Here is a 24178-nt window from a genome sequence, read left to right on the forward strand (position 1 = left end):
TCGTCCGAGAAGATATTTATTCGTAAAACCAACTCGGGAACACTGAAAACTCTGAAAAGCCCGTTTATCGGGCTGCCTTATAAAGCACAACCAGAAACCGAAACCGAAAGCCACGCCTCTCAGGCGAGGCGTGCTTCGGTGGTCACGTGATCAACAGGTGTAGCTGATTATACCCGCATGCTCGGCACGCTTTGGTGGTCACGTGACCAGCCACTCTGGCGCCGTGATTCCCCGCCGGTGACGTCACCGGCTGGAGCAAGGAGATTCTGATGCAGGTCTCGCTTGGGGGACCCATGGGTCGCTACACCATGTTGTTTCGATTGCAGTTATTATCTACATTAAATTAGATATTGAAGGAGCTGCGCTCCAACGCGAGTCGAAAGAATTGACGCGACCAAAGACGGAATTCGTCCGAGTTGCTTTATTGAAACAAAACAGCTCAGGTATTCTGACAAAAGCCCGTTTATCGGGCAGCAATATATATACACATTTATGTCGGGACGTTTGCCCGGCAAAAGCTATACCGGGCATGCCCGGGTGTCAAGGGCGAGCCTTGGAAAGGCGAGTCTGGACCTGCCCGGGCGTGTTTGGCTGCGGCCTGGCAAGTCGAGGCTGGGCGTGCCCGGGCGCTCTGGACGAGCACTGGAAAGGCGAGAGCGGGCATGCCCGGACGCTCTGGGCGAGCCCTGGAAAGGCGATAGCGGGCATGCCCGGACGCTCTGGGCGAGCCCTGGAAAGGCGAGAGCGGGCATGCCTGGGAAAGACGAGACCGGGCGTGCCCGGGAGGTTCGGGCGTGCCCGGGAACAGTGAGTCCGGGCATGCCCGGGAGAGGCGCGTCTGGCCATGTTCTGGCCGGTGCAAGGCGATTCTGTGCATCCAGCGGTAACCGCTACAATATCATTTTAATACGAGAACCAAATCCAAAGGAATACAAAATACGACATAAAAAATAAATTAGAAAGTTATCAAAACGACAATCTACCAATTTGATAATGGCACAGAAGGGGGATAGTGTTTTGGATAAGTAAGTTTTGAGAGAGGTTGTCTGGTCTAGTGTTACAGCCTAACAAAAAATGGGATGTGGGGGGGGGGGGGGGGGGGGGAAGGTGGGGGTTGGGTGAGGAAGAGGCGGTGAAAGGTTTATGGGAAAAGGAAAAGGCATTGTGTAATGTTTAGCTCTGTTGTGCAAGATGAAGAAGAAGAGGTACACCCTCAAGGATACACACAGCAGGAGTTTTGGTGCAGGAGAAGGACTTCGGCCCATTATACCTGCGCTATGCACTACACCAAACCCCAGAATCGTTACCCATCCACACAAGCCAAAATCCTCATACCCCTCTATCTCCAATGCATCTAGGTAGCTATCCAAATGCCATTAAAACCTATTCACCCCATCCACAGCACTACCTTTCCTGGGAGACCCTTCTGCACATCAATCACTCTCAGACTGAAAGACCCCTGGATTTTATTTTTCGAAAAAAATTACCCATATTTAACTTGTGACAGCAACTCATTTACTACCACATTAGTCTTTGACCACACTGCTTTCACTCACATGTGCGAGGTCTCAGCTAAAAAAATATTTTAAAGGATCGTAAAGGAAGAATCGTGAGAGTAGCAATGAAGCAGTTCTGAAAAAGTTTAACTTGTTTTTCCCCTTCATTACAGAAACGAATTATGCCACTTTTATTTCTTGTCTTATCTGCTCTTATAGGATTACCATGGAATGTTTCTGCTGATGACTTGAAGACAGAGCTGGAGGCAGTGCCAAAGCTGGGGCGGGTGCAGGTCGAAAGGACTGGTACTTGCTTCGGGTACACATGGAAAGTGAAGTGGTTAGAGTCTGGTGGAGATCATCCAGCACTTCAGGTATATCAAATAGGTATAACTACAGTACTGTCATTGGCTTAAACTAATGGTATGTGTGGAATGTAACTCTTAAGCAATGGAGTGTCATTCCCTGGACGGATGAGATTATCGAAGGTGGAGTGATCTGAATTGTAGACTAGCAGGAGTACCCGGTGTTGCCGGAGGGGAGCAGGGGGAGTGAGACGGGGGAGGGGACGGGAAGGTGAGGGGAGAGGGATGGGAAAGATATACTACATGCACATATTTTGGGGGATGGAGGGGGGGTGGCTCTGACAGGCCCCTCCGTTTTGGGGAAGTAGTCAGGTTCATTATGTTCAGATTTATAATTTCGTTCTTTTTTTGTGGAGATTAGCAAACCTATACATTTTTGGAAAGCTTATAGCACCAGGAATCCGAAAAACCATGTTTCCATTTGCGCAAATTTTTCTTTGGCGGCCATATTGGATTTTCAAAATGGCCACCATCGGAAACCTATTTTTCGCGATATCTCAACATCCGAACCACCTAGAGTGCTGATTCCAACACCTATACCCACATTTTTGGGGATGAGGAATCACATGAAGCCATCTAAAATAATCTACTCATTTCATTTCATTTCATAATTCATGTACATGAAAATAATCATTTCAACATGTTCAGTTCATGTACATGGAAAGTCATTATATCAGACCTAATAGTTCATTTAAAATAAACCTCATGAAGCTCACAATTACTTACCTGTTGTCGTTTTATATATTTGCAGGTCTTGAGAGAAGATGAGTGAAGTTACGACTCAGCCCACACAGTGGCAGCACTGCATAATTTGTCAAACCGCTTCAGCAAAATATGGAACGCTTGTCCAGCAGCCCAAACCGGACTCGTTTGAACACTTGCTACAAACCCTTAATGATAGAGCAGCCTACCATGATGGAAAATATGTTAAAATTCACAGTCGCTTAAAGGATGAAACAAGTGAAAGTCTGCAATTCAATAATGCAGTTTGGCATCGTATCTGTTATTCAAATGCAACCAACAAAGAGAAGGTACAACGTGCCAAAGACCGCCATCAATATCACATTTCAGCCGGCTCCTACACAGAGAAAAAACGTGGACAAAAGCGAAAAAGCACAGAACTGGACGAACCATCAACTTCCACCACCAGTCCGTTTACACGTTCTGCAACAGCTCCATTCATTAAGGAACATTGCTTTTTCTGCCAGGAAGATAACGAGCAAAAATTGTACACATTGAGAACAGAAAACGGTGGGAAAGCATTACACGATGCTGTGGAGCTGTCTGGAAATCTCACCCTGCAAACTAGGTTAAACACATCCATCTCACCCACTGATGCACATGCAATCGATGTTCAATACCACAAGTCATGTTGGACAACAAATGTATTCCATGTGTTACGTACCAAGGATAACAAGGGAACAACAGAGAGAGGTCATCCGTTTCAAACATCACGTTTGATTGAGTTGATTAGCCTTGTCGACTGTCAAACTCAGAATAAACAATACTTATCCATGGCACATATTGAAACAACATACATCAACTTGCTTGGTGGCACAGATGCATTGGCGCACCACTTCCCTGCATATAGTAGACACTGGCTCAAGGAGAGAATTCTTCTAGAACTACCACACGTAACGTCTGTTAGGCAAAAGGACAGGAGAAAACCTTCTGTTCTTTACTCCCCAGATGCATGCGAATCCGATATGGTTCAGTCTGCCATGATAGAAAGTGAAGTAGACGATCTGAATATTATCTATAAAGCAGCAAAGGCATTGCGCAGAATTATCAAGAACTTCCACCAACAGGAAAACTCATCCGATGCTATACAGGTCACTAGCAGCACAGATGATGTTCCAGCAGCACTCCACGCAATGATCAGATGGGTTATGGTGGGGCCAACAGAAACACTAGAAACTGAAAAACGAACCACTCACGTTAACAGAGAAGTACTCGCTGTTAGTCAGATGCTATTGGGTGGATTCAAATCTGACAAGCAAGTGAACTATAGGCCCAAAACTGATTCTGCGACCTTCCGATCAACCAAATCACAAGAAACTCCACAGTCTCTAGGATTAGCCTTGGCAGTTCACCATGACACAAGAAACAAGAAACTCCTGGAAAGTCTCTGCTCTCAAGGTTACTGTGTCTCGTACAGTCGTGTTATGCACCTCGAAACAGCCCTAGCAAATGCCATTGTGGAAAACACCCTGAAGTTCCAAGGACTTTATGTTCCTCCATTTTTGAAGAAGGGAACTTTTGTGTTTTTTTGCAGCTGATAACACAGACTTTGCTGAAGACAGCGTGGATGGCAAAGGGACAACCCATGGAACAATCATTGCTGTTTATCAAAAACGTGACACTCAAGGAGAAACATTGGCGCCACAACTGAGCATAGCTGACACTACCAGTTTGTCAGTGACCCCGTACCAGGTTCCTATGCTTCATTGTGACAAGCCGGTGCCGAAAACCATAAAGAGAACAGACACATTCCACATCAGCAAGGATGGTATATCACCAGCGTATCACCTTACACATCTAGGATGGTTGGTTGCTTCTATGATCACCAGAATGCAGAAATCAAACAGCACATATATACCTGGTTGGGCAGGATACCACTCATTGCTGTCGGGTAGTCACAGTTTGACACAAGTCGGAGTCTTACCCCTTCTACCTGAAGTAGCACACGAGTGGTCGACTCTTCTGACCGTCATCTCTCAGACAACTCAGCTAAAGAACTTAGTTGTTGGTACAAGCCACCCTACAGTCATTTCCTGGGATATGGCCCTCTATGAAAAGGTGATAAGGCTGCTGGATGCAAGGCCAGACCTGAAAGGTACCGTTGTACCTCGGCTTGGCGAGCTGCATGTGGTCATGGCTGCTTTGAGAGCCCTGGGTACTTCCATTGAGAACTCAGGTATTGATGACGCGTGGATAGAGGCCGACCTCTACGGACCTTCAACAACAAGGCAGATCCTGAGATGTTCGCATTACAAACGCACTCTCCGTGCTCATATTTATTCATATATAGCACTTTATGAAATGGCGCTGGACCTGTTCTTCAAAGATTATCCACAGTTGAAAGCCGTTTGCTCAGATATGTCAGAAGAAATAGACGAGGCATGTTCAGAAAAGGACAAGTTCACCAAAGCCACAAGTGTGAAAGAAGCCAACACAAAACTGTTGAATGTCATCACTACAGCTGATGTTGTGAACATATTCAAGACTTGGGAAACAGAACAATCCAAAAAAGCCATGTTCAAGTCCTTGATGAATTACCTGCATCGAGTGGAGACAATTCTGTTCTTTGTGGAAGCTTCTCGGGACGCAGATCTCAAACTCCACCTCGAATCTGGTGAGGCACTCAGCAAGCTATTTTTCTCCATGGATCGTATCAAATACAAACGTCTTTGGCCGCGATACATAGCAGATATGTATGACCTGAGGAAGACGCATCCGGCCACATACAGGGAACTCGAGAATGGAAATATCTCAGTAACGAAATCTAGCATCCCCTTTGTATCAATCGGTGCAGACCACGCTTGTGAACAGGAAAACAGAGCAATGAAGGTTCATTCTGGACTTCCAGGCATCTCCAATAATGCCAATGCAAGGCAGAGATTCTTTATGGCCTCTCCAGAATTGTCACGGCTGACCAGAGAATTCAAAGATCAGTTCGACACCAAAACAGACAAAGTGACAGAACACCACGAACTTAGTCCGAGGGCAGTGAATCTGAACAATACAGCGGTTGAAAAGATCAAGGCTGCTATCATGAGTCATGGCAATCCATTTACCACAGAAGGAAATAGCATATACAACTTGATCACACATGCCTATGTCCCAGAGGAGCACACGTCACAAATCCTGAATATCGACAACATTGGTCAACACTTGTACGAAGAGTATGTTGACGAAAGAATCAACGGAACAGTCAGCTTATTTGCACCCGTGAAAAAAGAAAACAACACGATGTACTTGTCTGGTGTGAAGAAGACCAAGATCATGCTCAGGGACAAGTCAGTCGACTTGAAGGAAACAAAAGACTTGTATGGAAGGCTGATGATATTGACAAAATCAAGCCGTGATGTTGACCAGAAAGACGCAATAGGCAACTACGAATTCACCCTTACACCTCGCGCCTTGTTCGCACCAAACGGTGACCTGCTTCCTTGCCTTGACAAGTCAAAGTTAATCCATCTCCTTGTGAAACATGGAGACTTAGCTCCGGGTGACTTAGCTCCGACCTCAAGTCCTCAAGCTCAAGTCCATAACTCTGCAGCTATGAAAATAGCAGTAGTCGACGCCATGGTTCTTGTACAGAAATTGTCGACAAAACCAGCTGCAACAGTAACCGTTGAAGATCTCAGTGTCAGCTTTAATACCAGATTGATGTCACTGACAAGACATTTTGACGAAGTTATCCTCGTGTTTGATACTTACAAGGCCGATTCGTTGAAGCAAAGCACAAGACAAAAAAGACGAGGGGGGCACAATCCAGTCCAGTACCAAGTGAAGGACAATACCAAGATCCAACACATCACCATGAAGCGGTTCTTGTCACACGATCAGACAAAGTCAGATTTGGCAGAATATCTGGCTGAGAAAACGTTGGAGTACAACAGAGATGCCTCCAAGCTGATAATTATATGTGCAGCAGGAAAGGCCAAGAGTAACAAAGGCGTGCATTTTGAAGACAATAATCATGAGGAGGCAGACACTCTGATGATTCACCAAGCAGTGCTGGCAACTCGCCGCAATCCCAATGCAGAACAGCTTACCTTCTTCTCTCCTGATACGGATGTCCTGGTCTTGGTCATAGCTAACTATGATGTTCTGCTCAAAAACACTGCTGTCTCCCTTGTGTCGGGCCTTGTGCAAGTACAACCAATCTGGAACAATCTTGGCGTCGAAAAGGCCAAGGCATTGCCAGCATTCCACACATTCACAGGAGCAGACAATACTGGACGGTTTTCGCGAATAGGCAAAACAACATGGTTTGAAGCTTTCGTCAGAGCCGATAGTGACGTGATACAGGCCATGAGAATGCTCGGTGATGCTGCAGATGTGACCGCAGATCAGATGTCCAACTTGGCAAGATTTGTATGTGCAGTGTACGTACCAAAGGGAATATGTATCAACAGCATTCCGGAGTTGCGCTGGTACCTCTTCTGTAAACACATGACTGAAAGTCACAAGTTACCTCCAACGCTAGGGGCTCTAAATCAGCATGTTGATCGTGTACATCTTCAGGCAAGGGTATGGGCTCAGGCTACTATCGCACATCAAGTGTTCCTGGATCCACAGCAACATGGCTACTTCAAGGACAACGATGGGGAATTGAAACCACTAATGACAGATGTACCACCAGCACCGAAAGCAATACTTGAGATGGTCAGATGTCAGTGCAAAGGAGACTGCTCATCGAGACGGTGTTCGTGCCGTGCCAATGACTTGGCATGCACAGACTTGTGTTTGTGCAGCTCCGAATGTGAAAACGACGATGACTGTCAACCTGTTCTCTGCTCTGACGACAGTGATGAGGACATTTGAAAACCTATGAGGACAAAATGTTGATGAATGTTGACAAAGATAAAATTCCATCTATGGGAAATATTCTATGTTCAAATAAAAGTAATTATTACATGTATAATTATGGATTGTATAGCCTCATCTCTATATACTTACCTCTTGAATACATAAATCACCTGTTTAGGATATATGAGGGATGTGGTTTCATAATTATGATCCGTGTGCCACAATGTAGCGAAACATCACTCAATGTGGTATACATATTCAGAAAAAAACATGTTTCCTGAAAGTGGCCATCTTGAAAATCCGCTGTAGGCTGCCACCTGGTATCCCAGGGTAGGTGTAGATTATTTTAGATGGCTTCATGTGATTCCTCATCCCCAAAAATGTGGGTATAGGTGTTGGAATCAGCACTCTAGGTGGTTCGGATGTTGAGATATCGCGAAAAATAGGTTTCCGATGGTGGCCATTTTGAAAATCCAATATGGCCGCCAAAGAAAAATTTGCGCAAATGGAAACATGGTTTTTCGGATTCCTGGTGCTATCAGCTTTCCAAAAATGTATAGTTTTGCTAATCTCCACAAAAAAAGAACGAAATTACATAACAAACCTGACTAAAGGGGGGAAGGGAAATAGGAAACATTTCCATAGGGAAGGGGGGGAAGGGAAATAGGAAACATTTCCATAGGGAAGGAAACAGGGAAGGGGGGGGGGTGGGCGTTGTTGGGGGGGGGGGGGGGAGGGGAGCGAGGGGGGAAGGGGGGGAGGAGAGGAAGGGGGTTCATATATACGCTGGTTTGTGAATGTGGCTCACGTTTCTGAGTTGTGTGATGCTGTTCAGGAAGAAGAAGAAGCTGTACTACCAACTTCGTGCACTTCCGGAATTGTTTGATTTATTTGTGTTCACATGTCTGGTGATCATTTTTTATTTATTTATGCGAATGTGTACTCGTATATAACTGTCATTAATTTAAAAAGGTCTCGGTGTTTTTTTTTTTTTTTTTTTTTTTTTTGCCTAAAACTCTCCCAGGCACTCACTGTTGAACCTCTGAAAGTTTGACGAAGATCCGTTCAGCCATCTCCGAGAAAAATGGCAACACACAGACTGTGTAGAGCCTTCAGAAACATAAACTAAGAACATTAAAATTTTGTTGCTATGAATCTTTTTCTCATGAATGGAACATGTATTTTATAAAGTTTCACAATTGCCACCATACCATCTCGTGCAGAGATGTGGGAAACGTCGTTTTTAACAGCACACAGTTCATGATAGTTGGCCAAATGCACAAACTGGGCAGTTTAGTCTGCCTCCAATCTCCTTGAACTCAAGACTACACTGATTCATAAGACAAATGGCAAGTTTGGACAAATGTCTAAATCCAAGCAATATGAGATGTTGGGGTGTGTTGAAGAGTTGATTGAGAGGTCAATGCATCAGCAAAAGAAAAGGTGAGAAAAGATCTTCATTTGTATGCAGCACAAGGCTATGGAGTAGCCTCCGTGTCTGAGGGCATTGCTGTGCCACTGATGCAGTGCCCTCTGCTGGTTAGGGTAGGAATTTGTGATTTTCCAGGGTGCCGGAAATAGCTCGCCTACTATTTGAGAAGGACACGGTGGGATATTTAACATCCCCCAACTAATGCTGTCAGACGGGATGCCCAGTTTTAACACCAGGTTGACAGTTTACAGCTGGGCTGAGCTTTAACTCCAAGCTAGACAGCTCAGAGGCAAGATGGATGTCGATCCATTGTCCTCACAGCTCAAACTCCACACACACCTTGATATTTCTAGTTTTTTAAGTTAGCAATTCATGACCACTTCCTGCTAACCCTCTCCACCTATATTCTCTGCTATGCTCTTCCTTGCCATCTAAATTCACAAGAATCGTGTTTGATTGTTATCCTGGTAATGTAATTGTCCATTCCTTTCTTTCTCCACTCCATGTTGTGAAACCTTAATGTTTGTAGTTGCAGAAAATCACATTACTCATATTTCTCTGAAGATTTAAACAATTTGGTAAAATTCACTTATGTTGTTAACCATTTTGCACATCATTTCATGTCTTTAGTTGTTTTGCACATCATGTTTTGATGATTTCCCTTTAGGTGAATGGTTCTGGTCTTCAAGGACAAGGTGTTGATGCAAGAATCCATGTCCATCAGGACGGAGGAGTCTTCATCAGGCACATCCGGGGAGACCTGCTGCGGACTCCTCATTTCACTCCACAGGTACGGCATACCTTGCCTTGTGCAACACGATGACTTAGGTATTTGTTATATCAGAACACTGATATGTTGCATGATGTGTAGGTGGAGGTGTTTATCAATGGGGTCCCGTCACGGTGTGTTGGGAATTGTAGCTTCTCATGGCAAAAGAACGAAACTCCACGCATCAGCTACACCAGCCCAAGCTCCGGTAAGTGGCATTCTCACCTTGCTGATGGATGTACTCGTACATGTTATGTTGGGTATGAAAGCTGACATAGAAGAAGGTCATTCAGACCATACTGCCTGCATTGATTGCATCATTATCCGAGCACAAGTCCAAGGGAGCAGTTTTGATATGAGTTATGAAAGTGATTACATCTCATGATGAATACCGTTACATTTGTGTTATACAATTAGTAATATCTTGTTTCAGTACAGGGGAAACAGCAAAGAATGATGAGGACAATTCGGCCATTAACTGAGCGCAGTTAGGAGAAAGGAGGTTTTTGTATACATGGTCTCGGCCCGTGGGAGAGCTAGGATACTGAACAGAACAGGGCACAGCATAACAAAGGGAACAGGAGAGGGGAAACACCAATACCAGGGTGGAGGGAGAAGGTAGATGGAGACGGACAAACAAGGGATGCAGGTAATGATGAGGGGTAGGGGAGAACACAAGGGGTGGATCAGATGGATACATAAGCAAAAGTTTTGGGTGGAGTGGGGGTGGTTTAAGGGGTGCAGAAGAGATCATGGCTTTGGATGGGAGATGACGCAAGACAGTGGTGAACAGCTTTCTTGAAGACCTGGAGGGAAGAACGAGATTGAAGAGTGTGCAGTGGAAGTTGGTTCCACAGGTGGGAAAAGAGAGGAATAAATGGGTGGAGGTGAGCAGTGGTTCTGAATTTAGGTAGTTACACCAGAAGCGGGTTGCTGGTGGACCGCGTGCGTCCTGGTGTTACATGGGAGGGGCAGAGCACGAAGAGGGCAGAGGGTGCAAGACCCGAAATGAGGCAGAAGAAGACAGAGAGACTACTGACCTGTCGTCAATGGTGAAGTGATCTGCCCATCGACCCAGCGTCATCGCGAGAGATTCCAGTGATCTTGAAAGCCTTGGTTTCCACGGCGTAAAGATGAGCAAGATGTGAAGCAGGGGAGCCAGTCCTGAGGGGTGAGCAGTAGTCCATCAAGCTGCTGATGAAAGCTTTTTAGATTGATAGGAGCGCAGGTGTGCCAAGGAAGAACTTTGCACGATGGAGGATGCCTGGTTGGCGTCTGGCTTTGGAGGTCAACTTTGAAATGTGGCTTGCCCAAGAGAGATAGATCATGGCTGAGAGTGAAACCTAAAAGTTTGATTGACTCAACCTCAAAGAGACGGTTGTTGAGAAAGTAGATGGGAGGGTTTGCGGAACAGCCCTTTCGGAGAGGGAGACAGTGTGGGATTTCTCAGGATTGAAAGATATGTTCCAAGTGTTTGACGAGTTTGTGATTGTCATGGTCTGAAGAGAGGGAAGAGGTTGCTGCCTATCTGTCAGAAGGGTGAGGGATGTCACGGCAGAGAGTGGAGTCACCAGGAAAGGGATAAAAGAGGATTTTCCAGAGTCAGTGAGATCCGATCTGATGGAGATGATGGAGCCTAGAACATTGCCTCGGGGTACTCCAGCCTTGATATGGAGAAGAGACGAAAGGGTTCCGCTGAGAGCCACACGTTAGCTCCGAGTGTAAAATAAATCAGTAATCCAAGAGTGGAGTTAGCCTTGGATTCATTAGGCAGACAGTTTGGAGAGCAAAGCAGGATGCCAAAATGTATCGAAAGCTCGACATATGTTCACAGAGACGACCTGACCTCATATCTGGTATTGAGAGATGACCCTTCATTCATTTTTGGGAGAGACAAAGCAGCATGTCCAAGGTAGAGTGACCAGGTCTGAATCCGAATTGATGATCTGAGATGAGGCTGTTGGAGAAAAGGAATGATTCATTGTCAACAGCTGCGACGATGGATTCCTTGACCTTGCTGATGGTTGGACGTAAGCTAATAGGTCTGTAGTTGAAGCAATCCATTTTCTGCATTTTTATGTAATGCTATGATGTTGGCTGATTTTCAAGCAGATGGAAGATGACTGAGGGTAAATGATAGGGGGAGAATGGCATGGATAGATGAAGTGCAAGAGCAGCAGAACAGATCTTCAGGATACGGGAGATGATGTCTTTGGGTCCATTTGAAGAGTGGAAACGACAAAGCGATTTATGTTTTAAAACAGAAGGTACATGACAACTTTAGTGTGACGCCTAAGATAATGAAGGTAATTTGAAGAAAAATTTCCTTTTTTTGTTCATGGTAATAGTATTAGCACACGTGACAGTAAAAATAAATGAAAGGTAGAACAGAATTGAGATGTATCTCATGCCGCATGTATCGGAAAACATTTCCTTGTACTGTCAAGGCTTGACGTCAAATGTGTCTTTCAATATTTCAATTTCAATCATGTCTTTCAATCCTGCAAAGTTTCCATTTTTTATTCTGTCACCCTGGAAGGAGCATCAAACCTTTCCATGGACTGTTACTGGAAGAGGTTCAGTCTCTTATACTTCTCGGTTTGATCACCTTCAGCCATGACCTCTCCTGGGCTAACCACATAGCAAAGCCAGCCTCAGATTGGGCATCCTCCATCACTCCGTCTTTCCTTGGAAAATCAGAGCTCGTCGATAAGGCCTTTGTTCACAGCTCAATGGAGTACTGCTTTCCCTTATGGGCTGTTGCCCCTGTCGTGAAAATCAAGCTCAGACACGACTTGACCTCTGGGTAGGTTTAATATCATTTAGATCTGTAGTACATCCTGTAAGAATACATGCATGCAACAGGCATTAAAATCAGAGTATTTCATGAGCAATGGTCGATTCAATATAGCAAAGGTCCAACAGAGAGGACAGTCAGCGCAGCATTTAGGGGCGTACATACCATTCAAACTACAGGACTATGTCACAGTGAGTTCCGCTGGAGTGTCCGCGCGCCCCGGTTGTCCCGGGTCTTATAGACGCCCCTTCTGTAGCGAGCACACCCTGGGTTCACCTTGGTATAATTTCACTACATTCTCCCCGCCGTTAGAACTATACTGCCGCTCGGCAGGTTGCAAGCAAGCATCAGCAATAAACGAATGGGTCACGTCGATCCACGTCAGTCGGTCCACCCGTAGCGGTCGGGGCGGCGAACTTCCCTGCCAGTTCGTGTTCGGAATCTACCGGGCACGGCGTCCCCAAGCCCGGAGTCCCCCGCGTCGGAATAGCCGCCGGAGGTGGGAGTCGGAGGGGGCTCCCCTGCGCCTTCGGGCACGGGAGTGGGGAACGATGGGAGTAACGGTGGTAGTTCCATAGGGGAAGCTTCGGTAGAGTCCATAGACTCGTAGACGGGTTCGTCGATATCCCTGTCGTCGTCCCCACATGGGGCGAGATGGCGTACGGAGACAGTAGACTCACGGCCATCCGCCGTTAACACGCGAGCATGCTCGGGATTAGCCTGGAGGACCTGCACCTTGTCAACAAGGGGGTCGTACTTGCTAGCGCGAACCGCTCGTTTGAGATAGGCGGGCCCCGGTTCAGCGAGCCAGCTGGGTAAAGATTGGATACTGCCGGAGCTTCTAGGGTGGTGGAACAGTCGTTCGTGAGGAGTCTGGTTGGTGGCAGTACATAGGAGAGCCCGGATCGAGTTTAGAGCGGCAGGTAGCGACCACGCCCATTTATCGAGGCCTCGGCCGAGGGTCCGAAGGCTTAGCATGACGGCCCTCCATATAATCCCATTAAAGCGTTCGATCTGCCCATTCGCTTGGGGCCGGTACGGGGTGGTGTAGCTCGAAGCGACATTATGCTGGAGCAAGTAGCCCCTCACCTCCTGGGACAGGAACACCGCACCCCGATCGGTATGCACGTAGGCCGGATACCCGAACATAGAAAACAAATTCTGCAGGCACCGAATAACCGTGGCAGCCGACATATCCCCGCACGTGTAAGCAAAGGGGAATCGGGAATACTCATCAACGATAGTGAGCAGATAGCGAGAGTTGCTCGACATTGGCAGCGGCCCTTTGAAGTCCATCGCCAAGCGCTCCCACGGTCTAGTAGCCCTAACGAGTGTCCCCATAGGAGGGTTATAAAAACGCGGTTTGAGCTCCGCACAGATCGCGCAATCACGGCAGATGCGGCGGATGTCCTCAATCGAGTACGGCAGATTGCCCTCGCGCATAAAATGCGCGAAGCGCGTTACCCCGGGATGACACATAGTGCCGTGCAAAGTGCGCAGCCCCTCCAAAGTTACAACCCCCGCGCAAGTGGCCGGCCTCGATAAGGCGTCAGCGACCAGGTTATCCTTCCCCGGGCGGTATTTGATGGTGTAGCAGAAGTCGGCGAGTTCGATACGCCAACGGGTGATTTTCTCATTCTTAATGCGCTGAGCATGTAAGGTGTCGTACATAAACGCAACACTCTGTTGGTCCGTGACGATTTGGAAACTCCGCCCAAGCAGATACGGCCGCCATCGCCGAATTGATTCGACGATCGCGTACGCTTCCTTTTCGACAGACGAATGCCTCCGCTCGGCGGAGGTGAGAGTCCGCGAGAAGAAAGCCACAGGGCGGCCTCCTTGGGAGAGAGTCGCCGCTATCGCATGATCCGAGGCATCACTCTCCAAAACGAAAGAGGCACTCTCGTCAATCGTCGCGACAGCGGCGCCAGCGATGTCGACTTTAAGGCCCTCGAAGGCCGCCAGGGCGGCCGGGCCCATGGGGAAAGTGTCGCAGGCCACGAGGGGGCGGAGCTTCGCAGAGAAATTTTGCACCCACTTTGAGTAGTGGGCGAACAGCCCTAGAGCGCGTTTCAGCGAAGCCCGATCGCTAGGCGGAGCCATATCGAGCAAAGGGCGCAGACGCTCCTTATCCGGAGAGACGGAGCCATGGGTCACGGTGTACCCCAAAAGGTCTACCATGCGTAGAGAGTATCGACACTTAGCCGCATTCATGGTTAGGCGATATTTCCGCGCGACCTCGAGGAAGCGTTTCAGATTAGCGTCGTGATGCTCCTGGTCATACCCACATACCGTAAGATTGTCCAGATAGACAAAGACATCGGTCAAATTCTCCTTCGCAACGAGGTCATCCATAGCCCTCTGAAAACAAGCGACTCCGTTAGTTACCCCAAAGGGAAGTCTCGTGAACTGGTACAACCGCTGACCCGATTCAAAGGCTGTAAAGACGCGATCAGCCCTAGAGATGGGGACTTGATGATACGCACTACGCAGATCGAGAGTGCTATAAACGGAATACAGGGCCACCTGGCGTACCAGGGCGTCCATCCCCGGTAAGGGGTAGGCATCCAGCTGTGTAAAACGATTAATCGTCTGCGAATAGTCGATTACCATGCGCCGGCGGTGGGCCTCACTCCGCACCACTAAGACTTGGGCCCGCCACGGTGACCTACTGTGTTCTATAATACCGTCCTTTAAGAGCAAGGCCGTTTCTTCCGCAATGAATTGCGCGTCCGCGCGAGAGTAGCGCCGCGATTTGACGGCTACAGGGGTACAATCAGTGGTCAGGTTGGGGAACAGTGAGAGTGGCTCCATGTCCATTTGAGCGAGGGCGCACACAGCGAGCGTGTCCGGCCCACCGAAGTCTATTTCCAAACGTCCAGCCCGCTTAAGGAAATCAAGTCCTAACAGAACGTCAGCGCATAAAGCAGGTAATACCATGAGATACACGTCCGGGAACGTGCGTCCCTTTATCACAAGTTTCAATCGACACGCCCCTTTTGTGCTCAACCAAAGTCCCTGAGAGGCCATGAAGATCCGGCGGGTTGTCCCGAGAACCGGCCACCCATGTTGATGCACGAGTCGCTGATCGATAAAACTATCCGTGGACCCCGTGTCAATCAAAGCTTGCGCAAAAACGCCCGCGACCGTGAGCGGAATGATGGCCTGCGCAAGGCCGGCAGACCCAGCAGGTATTGTACCGGCCGGGCGAGAAGATCGCGCCTCGCGGGTGGATCCCACGCCGGCTGCAATCCTTTGGGCAGCGTCGGCAGGTTGGGCCTCAGCAGGAGCATTGAAGTCAGTTGGCTCATCAGCAGTTTCATTTGCCAGAGTGGGTGTGTGTAGGTCGTAAGAGCAGCCGCCAGATGGCGCTCGAGTCACGTGAGAAAGAGCTCTGCCGTCTGCAGATTCATATGCCAAAGTGGGTGCATGTAATTCGTAAGAGCCGCTGTCAGATGGGGCTCGAGTCACGTGCTGCGTTTGCCGCACATCGAGAGGAGTTTCCAAAGCAGGAGCATGTCGCTTGTTTGAAGTAGGCGTTCGAACGCCAGTCAAGGTCTGTCGCGCGGTGGCCGGTCGCGTTCGCGCCATTTGTTTCGGCGGCCCGGTGTATCTCACCAAGGTCGGGCGTGTAGCCAGAGGCCCGCGAGAAGGAGAGCGGCTCTTCAAAGCCGAGTGAGGCGCCCCGTCCGGCGCTCGATCCGTTGGCTCCGCGATGAGCCCATTCAAGGTCGCGCGGGGACGCGTGCCCCGAGCGGCCTTCCTGCAGACCTTTGCAAAATGGCCCTTGGTGGAGCACAGGTGGCATGTAGCCTCCCGGGCCGGGCATTCAGAGCGAGGGTGCTGCCGATTCCCGCAAAAATAACATTTTGCATACCGGTCAGGCCGTGGCAGGGCAGCGGCGGCAGCAGTGAGGCCGGAAGCGGAGTCCGCTTCAGGAGCTCCCAGAGACTCGGCCGTAGTGGTCGGGTCCTCCTCCGTATCCTCGGCGGTAGCCCTCCCCGGTCGCGCGAGTTGCGAGGTCCCCGCCACGACTCGTGGGTGATCATATGCGGTGGATTGTTCTCGGGCATCTGTGTATACGCGTGCCAGCCGTAGTGCCTCTGTAAATGTCAGATCCGCGACCTCCAGGAGTCGGAGCCGCAAGACTCCAGAATTAATTCCGGAGATGAATGAATCTTGGAGCAAGTCGTCCTGCACTTGCTCGTGGGTCCGGACGTCCTGCACGCAGTCTGCCAACAGGTAGCGCAACTCCTGCACGAAGCGATCGATCAATTCAGATGGTTGTCGTCGCCGCTGAGAGAGTTGATGCCGGCCGTGCACAGCGCTCCGTGTCTTTACGTAGAGGCGCTTCAGCTCGGCTAGAGCCGTAGCGTACGTCCCAAATCGAGAAATGTTCCGGAAAACAGTGTGATAGACCTTCGACTGTAACACGGACAGCTTCATCGCTGCGGTGGGCTCTGTTTCGTGAGCAGCAAAGTAATTCTCCAGCGTTTTGAGCCAGTGAGTGAACTCCGATGCTGATCCCTCAGCTTGAGGGTCGGCTCCGAGAATCGGTACCACGATCATCTTGTGGTCAGCCATTCCGGCGATCTAAATGATATTAAATGTCGTGAAAATCAAGCTCAGACACGACTTGACCTCTGGGTAGGTTTAATATCATTTAGATCTGTAGTACATCCTGTAAGAATACATGCATGCAACAGGCATTAAAATCAGAGTATTTCATGAGCAATGGTCGATTCAATATAGCAAAGGTCCAACAGAGAGGACAGTCAGCGCAGCATTTAGGGGCGTACATACCATTCAAACTACAGGACTATGTCACAGTGAGTTCTGCTGGAGTGTCCGCGCGCCCCGGTTGTCCCGGGTCTTATAGACGCCCCTTCTGTAGCGAGCACACCCTGGGTTCACCTTGGTATAATTTCACTACAGCCCCATCATCACATATCTGTCTGTCCTGGATTATGTGGAATGTAAAACTCTCTTATTGGAATCTCCCATGACGAGGCCTAAGCACAAGGACTGTTCCTTTTATAATGCAGGTAGGTTGGTGATCTCTTTATTTTCTACCGTCTATTCTCTGACATTTTTCACATTCACAGTCCTCCAACCATCCCCAGCAGCTGCTGGATGCATACTTTCTTCCATTAACCCTATCCTGGTAAAAATTACAAAATCCTGACTAACAGCATTCCTCAATTCCTTTGCTCCTCCCTTCTCCTGCCTATGGAATCACCTTCCAGAGGTTGTTCTTTCCCATTATTTTCCTCCAAGGCTTCAGACAGGCAGTGCACCACCACATCATATCACCTCCTCAACCCCAACCCCAACTCTTGAACGTTATTACCATCACTAACCCTTACTAATGCAACTCTGTTATTTACTAATTTCAGTGTTTCCTCCTTTTCTTTCTTTCCTTTCCTCTCCTGTTTCTTTATTCCTTTTCCAGTTTCGCTCAATTGCTGCCCTGCTACCCCCATTGCCAATTTAACTTTGCTCTTCCATGAGCCTCGCTGCGGTTGTAGAGGAAGAAAATCTGAATTTTTCTTTCTTGATCTCAATCTTTATACCCGATCTTTATGACACACGGTCTAGAACAACTAGAACAGTGTTTGTATGTATGTATGTATGTATGTATGTATTGTTACGGGGTCCCCCCCCCCCCCCGCCTTACCCCTGGTCTCGGTGGACCTCCGGACCCCGAGAGGGTCCCCGGCAGAAAGATGTTTTATTCCCTCACTGGAACCAGCAAATGAAACATTCGAGTCAAATGATGCAGCCACACCCGGTTATAAGCAAACCAAAATATATTATAAATCCCACACAAAGAGCCATACCGCAATGGGGCAAGCCATACAGCAATGGGGCAATCACCCCTACTTTCAAATCCTACGATAATGTCCTTATCAAGCCCCTCAACCCCACACTCACGGCACCTCCCCCAATGTCTCTGCTCCACTCCCAGGCGAAGTCCCAAGGTCTTTGTGCGCTCCCGCGATCGGGGAGTCGAGGCCAATGGCCAATTGGGGCGTCGACGAGCGAGACAACCCCGAGGCCGCGTGCTCAGCCCCCAGCTGAACAGCGGTGGACAGGAACCTCACAAAGATTCGAATTGAGGCGTCGACGAGCGAGACGACCCCGAGGTCACGTGCTCAGCCCCCAGCAACACAGCGGTGGAGAGAACCTCACAAAGATTCGCTCCGATGTACACGTTGCGGTTCAACCCGCGAGCCTCCGTAGAATTTGCACGTGCCCCTCTCTGGCACGGCCGTTCCCGGCAATTCACCAGGGAATAATGCCCAGCCGACATGACGAAAGCCTGTTCCCTGCAGGGTGCTCGCGTGGCCAGAATGGCGGGCGGCTTTCGCTCCAACCCGGGTTCTCAAGGTCTGGATCCTCTGGAACCTCGCTGAGAATACCCGGCGACACAGGCTCCCCGCACTCCGGCGATATTTCTTATCGACCGGACTCCCTTTTAAGGACGTGAGGTTCCCTCGCACTGTACGTCGAGCGCTCGGCCCGGAGCCTCCACCACCACGTCTTTTTCCGATCTCCTCCCACCTCCTTTTCTTCGCTCCACCTCTTCCGGTCTCGATCCGGATTTCCTTTAAACAACAACAATCCCAATACTTGGACCCACAATAATAATAACAACACTAGGAATGAGTGCCGAACCCGTAACAGTATGTCCCCTCAAACGTACACCAATCAGAGCTGATGATGTGGTGACATGACAGGGGTGATGTGATGTCATTACGGTGGTACGACAGCTGACTCCACACACCGCCATTTTTATTTCTATGTCGTTCAGGCCGGACGTATCGTTGAACCTGTCATGTATCACAATCTGCATGCTCTACCTTTACGTTTTTCATTCAGTGTGAAACACAAACAAACACGTGAAACACATGAAGTAAAACGTTGCTTCACGCTACAGCTTCACGCTGTTGAAACCAAAACTCTCAGAATCATTGGAATCTCCTGCGATGAAGACGATTGTGAGGGCCTTTCACTCACTCACCGCAGGCAGGTTGGTAGTCTTTCTGTCTTCTACCGACTCCTCTCCGGCCTTGCTCCCCCAGCTCTCTCTGGGCTCTGTCCCGCAAATATTCCTACAGGTCGCACAAGATCTGCCAGCAACCCTCTTATGGTTAAACTGCCAAAATCTAAGCTTTCTGCTCACCTTCACTCTTTCATTCCTCTTTTCTCTAAACCTCTTTTCTCCCGCTTCTGGAACAAACTCCCTCACTCTCTTCAATCCCACTCCTCCCTCCAGGTCTTTAAAACAGCTGTTCACCACCATCTCTTATCTCCCCCTATCCAAAACCTTGATTTTCTACCCCTGTTAATTCATCCCAGATCCACTTTTTTGAAATACCGACTTCTTTCCTGGAAGTCCTTGGAGTGTCCATGTGTTTTGTACCTCTCCCACCCCCTCCCCCCTTCGCATGCCTCCTCCCCCCAAGCCCTCTTCCTCCCACAGATCTCCCGATGTCCCTGTTCCCTTTATTGTATGTTTTGTGTGTCCGTTTATTTTTGTCATTAATGTTCGCTCTTACACGAGCCTCGATCTTGAATACAAAAAAAAAGCAACGGGTCTTACATTATCGTGCAAACAAGCCCGGCTACTCCGCTGTTACACTTTCAGTCTTGTTTTTAATGCACTGAATTTCGTGGTTGGGGTTTTCTTTAAACTTGCAGCCGATGAAATTTGAAATGGCAATCCATTATATGGCGCAGCAGTTTATTCCAAGAATAAATAGTATTACACAAAGCAGTATTACATCTTCCTTCCTGAGTGCCATCTGACCGTCGTTATATGAGGGGGCAGGGAGTGGGGAGGTCAAAAGAATTTTCCCCAAGCATGAGAAATGTTCCTGTGCCAGTGAAATGTGTCACAGATGTTCGTCCTTTCTATGTATTTTGTAGCCTCTGTCACACATTCTTACCTGCACTTTCCTGATGCCTTTGGAAGATAAGTAAAGTTTTTGGCGTTGGAAACCATTTGAAAATGGGAAAACATTTATTTATTTATTTATTTACTCCCCCTTTTATCGTAACATTATTTTCATTGTATGTGATGCGTCTCATCGTGATCTCTGTGAAGAATGAGTGAAGTTGAGATTTTGATATAAACTTGGAATGATTGCTACAGAATCTCCTGGTATGTTGAAACTAGTTTTTCAGAGACATTCCATTCTCCTGTTCTCAAACACAGTGATGTCTACATTTGTTTTAACAAAACAATGAGTGCATGCTCCAATTGCATAGTAGTGGTGGTGGAATTGCCGTTATCCACCGTCAAGACATCAAGACCAACCTCATCTCCATCTCATCTGCTCCATCATTTGAACACCTGGCTTTAAAACTCTCTGGTCACACGCAGTCAGTCATGGCTGTCGTCTACCGCCCTCCCAAACCACACCCATCATTCCTGTCTGACTTCTCCTACTTTCTGACCCAGCTATGTTCCCTCTCCCCCTCAATCCTCCTCCTTGGTGATTTCAATATCCACATGGACTCCACTGACTCCACAATAACCACTGACTTCACTGATTTACTCACCTGCTTTAACCTCACTCAACATGTCGACTTTCCTACCCATATCCGTGGTCACATTTTGGACCTTGTCTGCTCCACTGGATTAAATTTGCACCATCTCTATGGCTCCGACCTCACCCTCTCTGACCACTTAGCCATCACTCTGACCATCAACATCCCCGCCCCAACACCAAGGCATTATCGCACAATCAACTTCCGTAAGCTAAACGCTCTTTCACCTACCTCATTCTCATCCACCCTCTCTGAAAAAATGTCCACTTCTCCCTTCATTGACCTCCACACCCCTTCCGACCTCACTGACTACTACAACCACACTCTCTCCTCCTGCCTTGACCAGCTTGCGCCTGTAAAAACCAAAACAGTTTCTTTCACCCATTCTGCTCCCTGGTTTACCCCTGAACTCCACCTGATGAAAACTCGTGCTCGCCAACTTGAAAGACTCCGCAATAAAACGGGTCTCACAGTTCACTCCCAAGCCTACAAGGACCACATACAACACTACAAAGATGCCCTCTCCCGCGCCCGCTCTGCCTACTACTCTCAAATTATCCACTCTGGCTCCGGAAACCCAAAAGCACTCTTCTCGACAATAAACAAACTCCTCCGCCCCCTGAACACCACCACCCAGTCATTCACAGTAGACAACTGCATCTCCTTCCTCTCTTTCTTCCAACGCAAAATTGACAACATCTACAACAGCTTGACCACCGCCGCACCCGCTCCCCCTCCAACCACCTGCCCCCCCTTGTCCTGCCATCCCCTGTCTCGGTTCTCCCCAATCTCTCCTACTGACCTCTCTGAACTCCTCATAGGAATGAAAACTGCCACCTGCACTCTTGACCCCATCCCCTCCAGCTTTGTCAAAGCCTCCCTCCCTGCTCTCTCTCCACTTATCATTGCAACAATAAACTCCTCCCTGTCTACAGGCATCGTCCCACCTTCCCTCAAAATTGCTGCTGTTACCCCCATTCTAAAAAAACCTGGTCTAAACCCTGACACCCTAAACAACTTCAGACCCATCTCCAACCTACCCTTTCTGTCAAAAGTTTTGGAACGCGCTGTAGCCACTCAACTCAAACATCATCTCTCTGCCAATAACCTGTATGAAACATTCCAATCCGGATTCCGCTCCAACCACAGTACTGAAACTGCTCTCCTCAAAATCACCAACGACCTTCTCCTCTCCTCTGACGCTGGCAACCTCAACATTCTCGTCCTCCTCGACCTCAGCGCTGCCTTTGACACCATCGATCACACTATCCTCCTCACCCGACTTGAATCCACCTTTAACGTCACCGGCACTGCCCTCTCTTGGATTAAATCATACCTCTCTGACAGATGCCAGTTCATCTCCATCAATAACTGCAAATCCCCCACTGCTCCCCTCCCCCAAGGTGTCCCCCAAGGTTCAGTTCTTGGCCCCCTCCTCTTCATCCTTTACCTGTCCCCGCTCGGTCACTTAATCCGCCGTCATGGTCTCCAATTCCACTGCTTCGCCGATGACATCCAGCTTTTCATCTCCACCAAGTCCGTCTCCACCGACACCCACTCTATCCTGACAAACTGCATCACTGAAATAAAATCCTGGCTTCAAATCAACTTCCTCAAGCTTAACTGTGATAAATCTGAAATAATCATCATTGGCCCAAAAACGCTCACAAAATCCACCCATAACTTTGCCCTCAACATCGACGGTATCCCAGTATCCACCTCCCCTCACATCCGGAATCTTGGCGTCATCTTTGACCAAACCCTTTCCTTCGACAAATACACTAAACAGATCACAAAGTCAGCCTTCTTTCACCTGAAAAACATTGCCCGTCTCCGCTCATCCCTCTCCTCCACGGCTGCAGAAACCCTCATCCACGCCTTCATCACCTCCCGTCTGGACTACTGCAATAGCCTCCTCTATGGTTCACCCTCAAAAATCACCAATAAACTCCAATACATTCAGAACTCCGCTGCCCGTCTACTCACTCATTCCCGGACCCGTGACCACATCACCCCCGTCCTTTACAAGCTTCACTGGCTCCCCATCCCCCAGAGAATCCAGTACAAAATCCTCCTCTTGACATACAAAGCCCTCCATAACCTGGCCCCATCCTACCTGGCTGACCTCCTCTCCAGACACACTCCCACCCGCAACCTCCGCTCTGCTGGTACCAACCTCCTGACCCCCTCCATCCGGACCAAATTCAGATCCTGGGGGGACAGGGCCTTCTCCATCGCTGCTCCCACCCTCTGGAACTCACTACCTCACACCATCAGAGACTCCTCCTCACTCACCACATTCAAAACATCACTAAAGACCCACCTGTTCAACGCTGCATTCAACATTCAACCCACAGCATTTAACCCCTGACTATCTCTTCTCCTTCTCCCTCCTTTTGCTTTAAATATTTCCCTATTGATTCTTGTCTTTTTGCAATTGTTGTTTTCATGTATTGTTATGCATTATGTTTTCCACTCTGTCAAAGCGCCTTTGGGCTTCTGGAAAAGCGCTATACAAAATAAATGAATTATTATTATTATTATTATTATAGTGTAGCAGCATAGCAAACCTGTTGTGCATTTTGTGATACAAGCACCAAATTTGGCACAAATGTACATTAATATGTTGCGAACATTTTCAGATATTGGGCCACTTGAAATTCCGTAATTTTTTTTTTCAAATTTTTTCAAATTTCGTAATTTCAAATTTTTCGGGTGACACCGTCACAATTTCGGTCTTCGAGGCCGGCCGATATAGTGGGGCGGCTTAGCCCAAATATTAAAAAGAATTGTGCATTTTGTGATACAAGCACCAAATTTGGCACAAATGTACATTAATATGTTGCGAACATTGTGTGGTCAGCAATGAAGACGAGAGTCTGAATTACATGTATGCAAAAGACCTTGTGAACCAGTGAAGCAAATACACGGGTAAGCATGAATTAAATCTAGGGCATGATATAATTTCCATGATGTTTACCTCTACACTCAATGGTGGAAGGAGGTAACGTTTTGATCCCAGCTTGTCTGTATGTCTGTTTGTCTGTTAGTCCACAAAATTCCAGACAAAGCTTGTAGTAGTGGTAGTTGTAGTGGTAGTGGTGATAACAGAAATTGTTATATAGAACTGAACTTATATTAATTATTATATGCAGAAAATAACTTCATTTCTATATGCCCTGCAGTGGACAGGTTAATTGGTTTATGCACTGAAGGGGTCACCCT

General features: G+C 48.1%; 1 protein-coding gene across 1 annotated transcript in view; it reads left to right on the forward strand.

The window, feature by feature from the left end:
- Positions 1–24178, forward strand: part of PKHD1L1 (PKHD1 like 1) — a 513959-nt gene that overhangs the window by 145775 nt on the left and 344006 nt on the right. The window contains exons 26-28 of the mRNA XM_078766275.1: positions 1716–1870; positions 9499–9621; positions 9703–9808. Of these exons, the coding sequence (XP_078622401.1) occupies positions 1716–1870; positions 9499–9621; positions 9703–9808 (384 nt within the window). The remainder of the gene's footprint in view (positions 1–1715; positions 1871–9498; positions 9622–9702; positions 9809–24178) is intronic.

Source organism: Myxine glutinosa, chromosome 12 (genome assembly GCF_964187855.1).
Source record: "Myxine glutinosa chromosome 12, kmMyxGlut1.1, whole genome shotgun sequence".
Lineage (NCBI taxonomy): Eukaryota > Metazoa > Chordata > Myxini > Myxiniformes > Myxinidae > Myxine > Myxine glutinosa.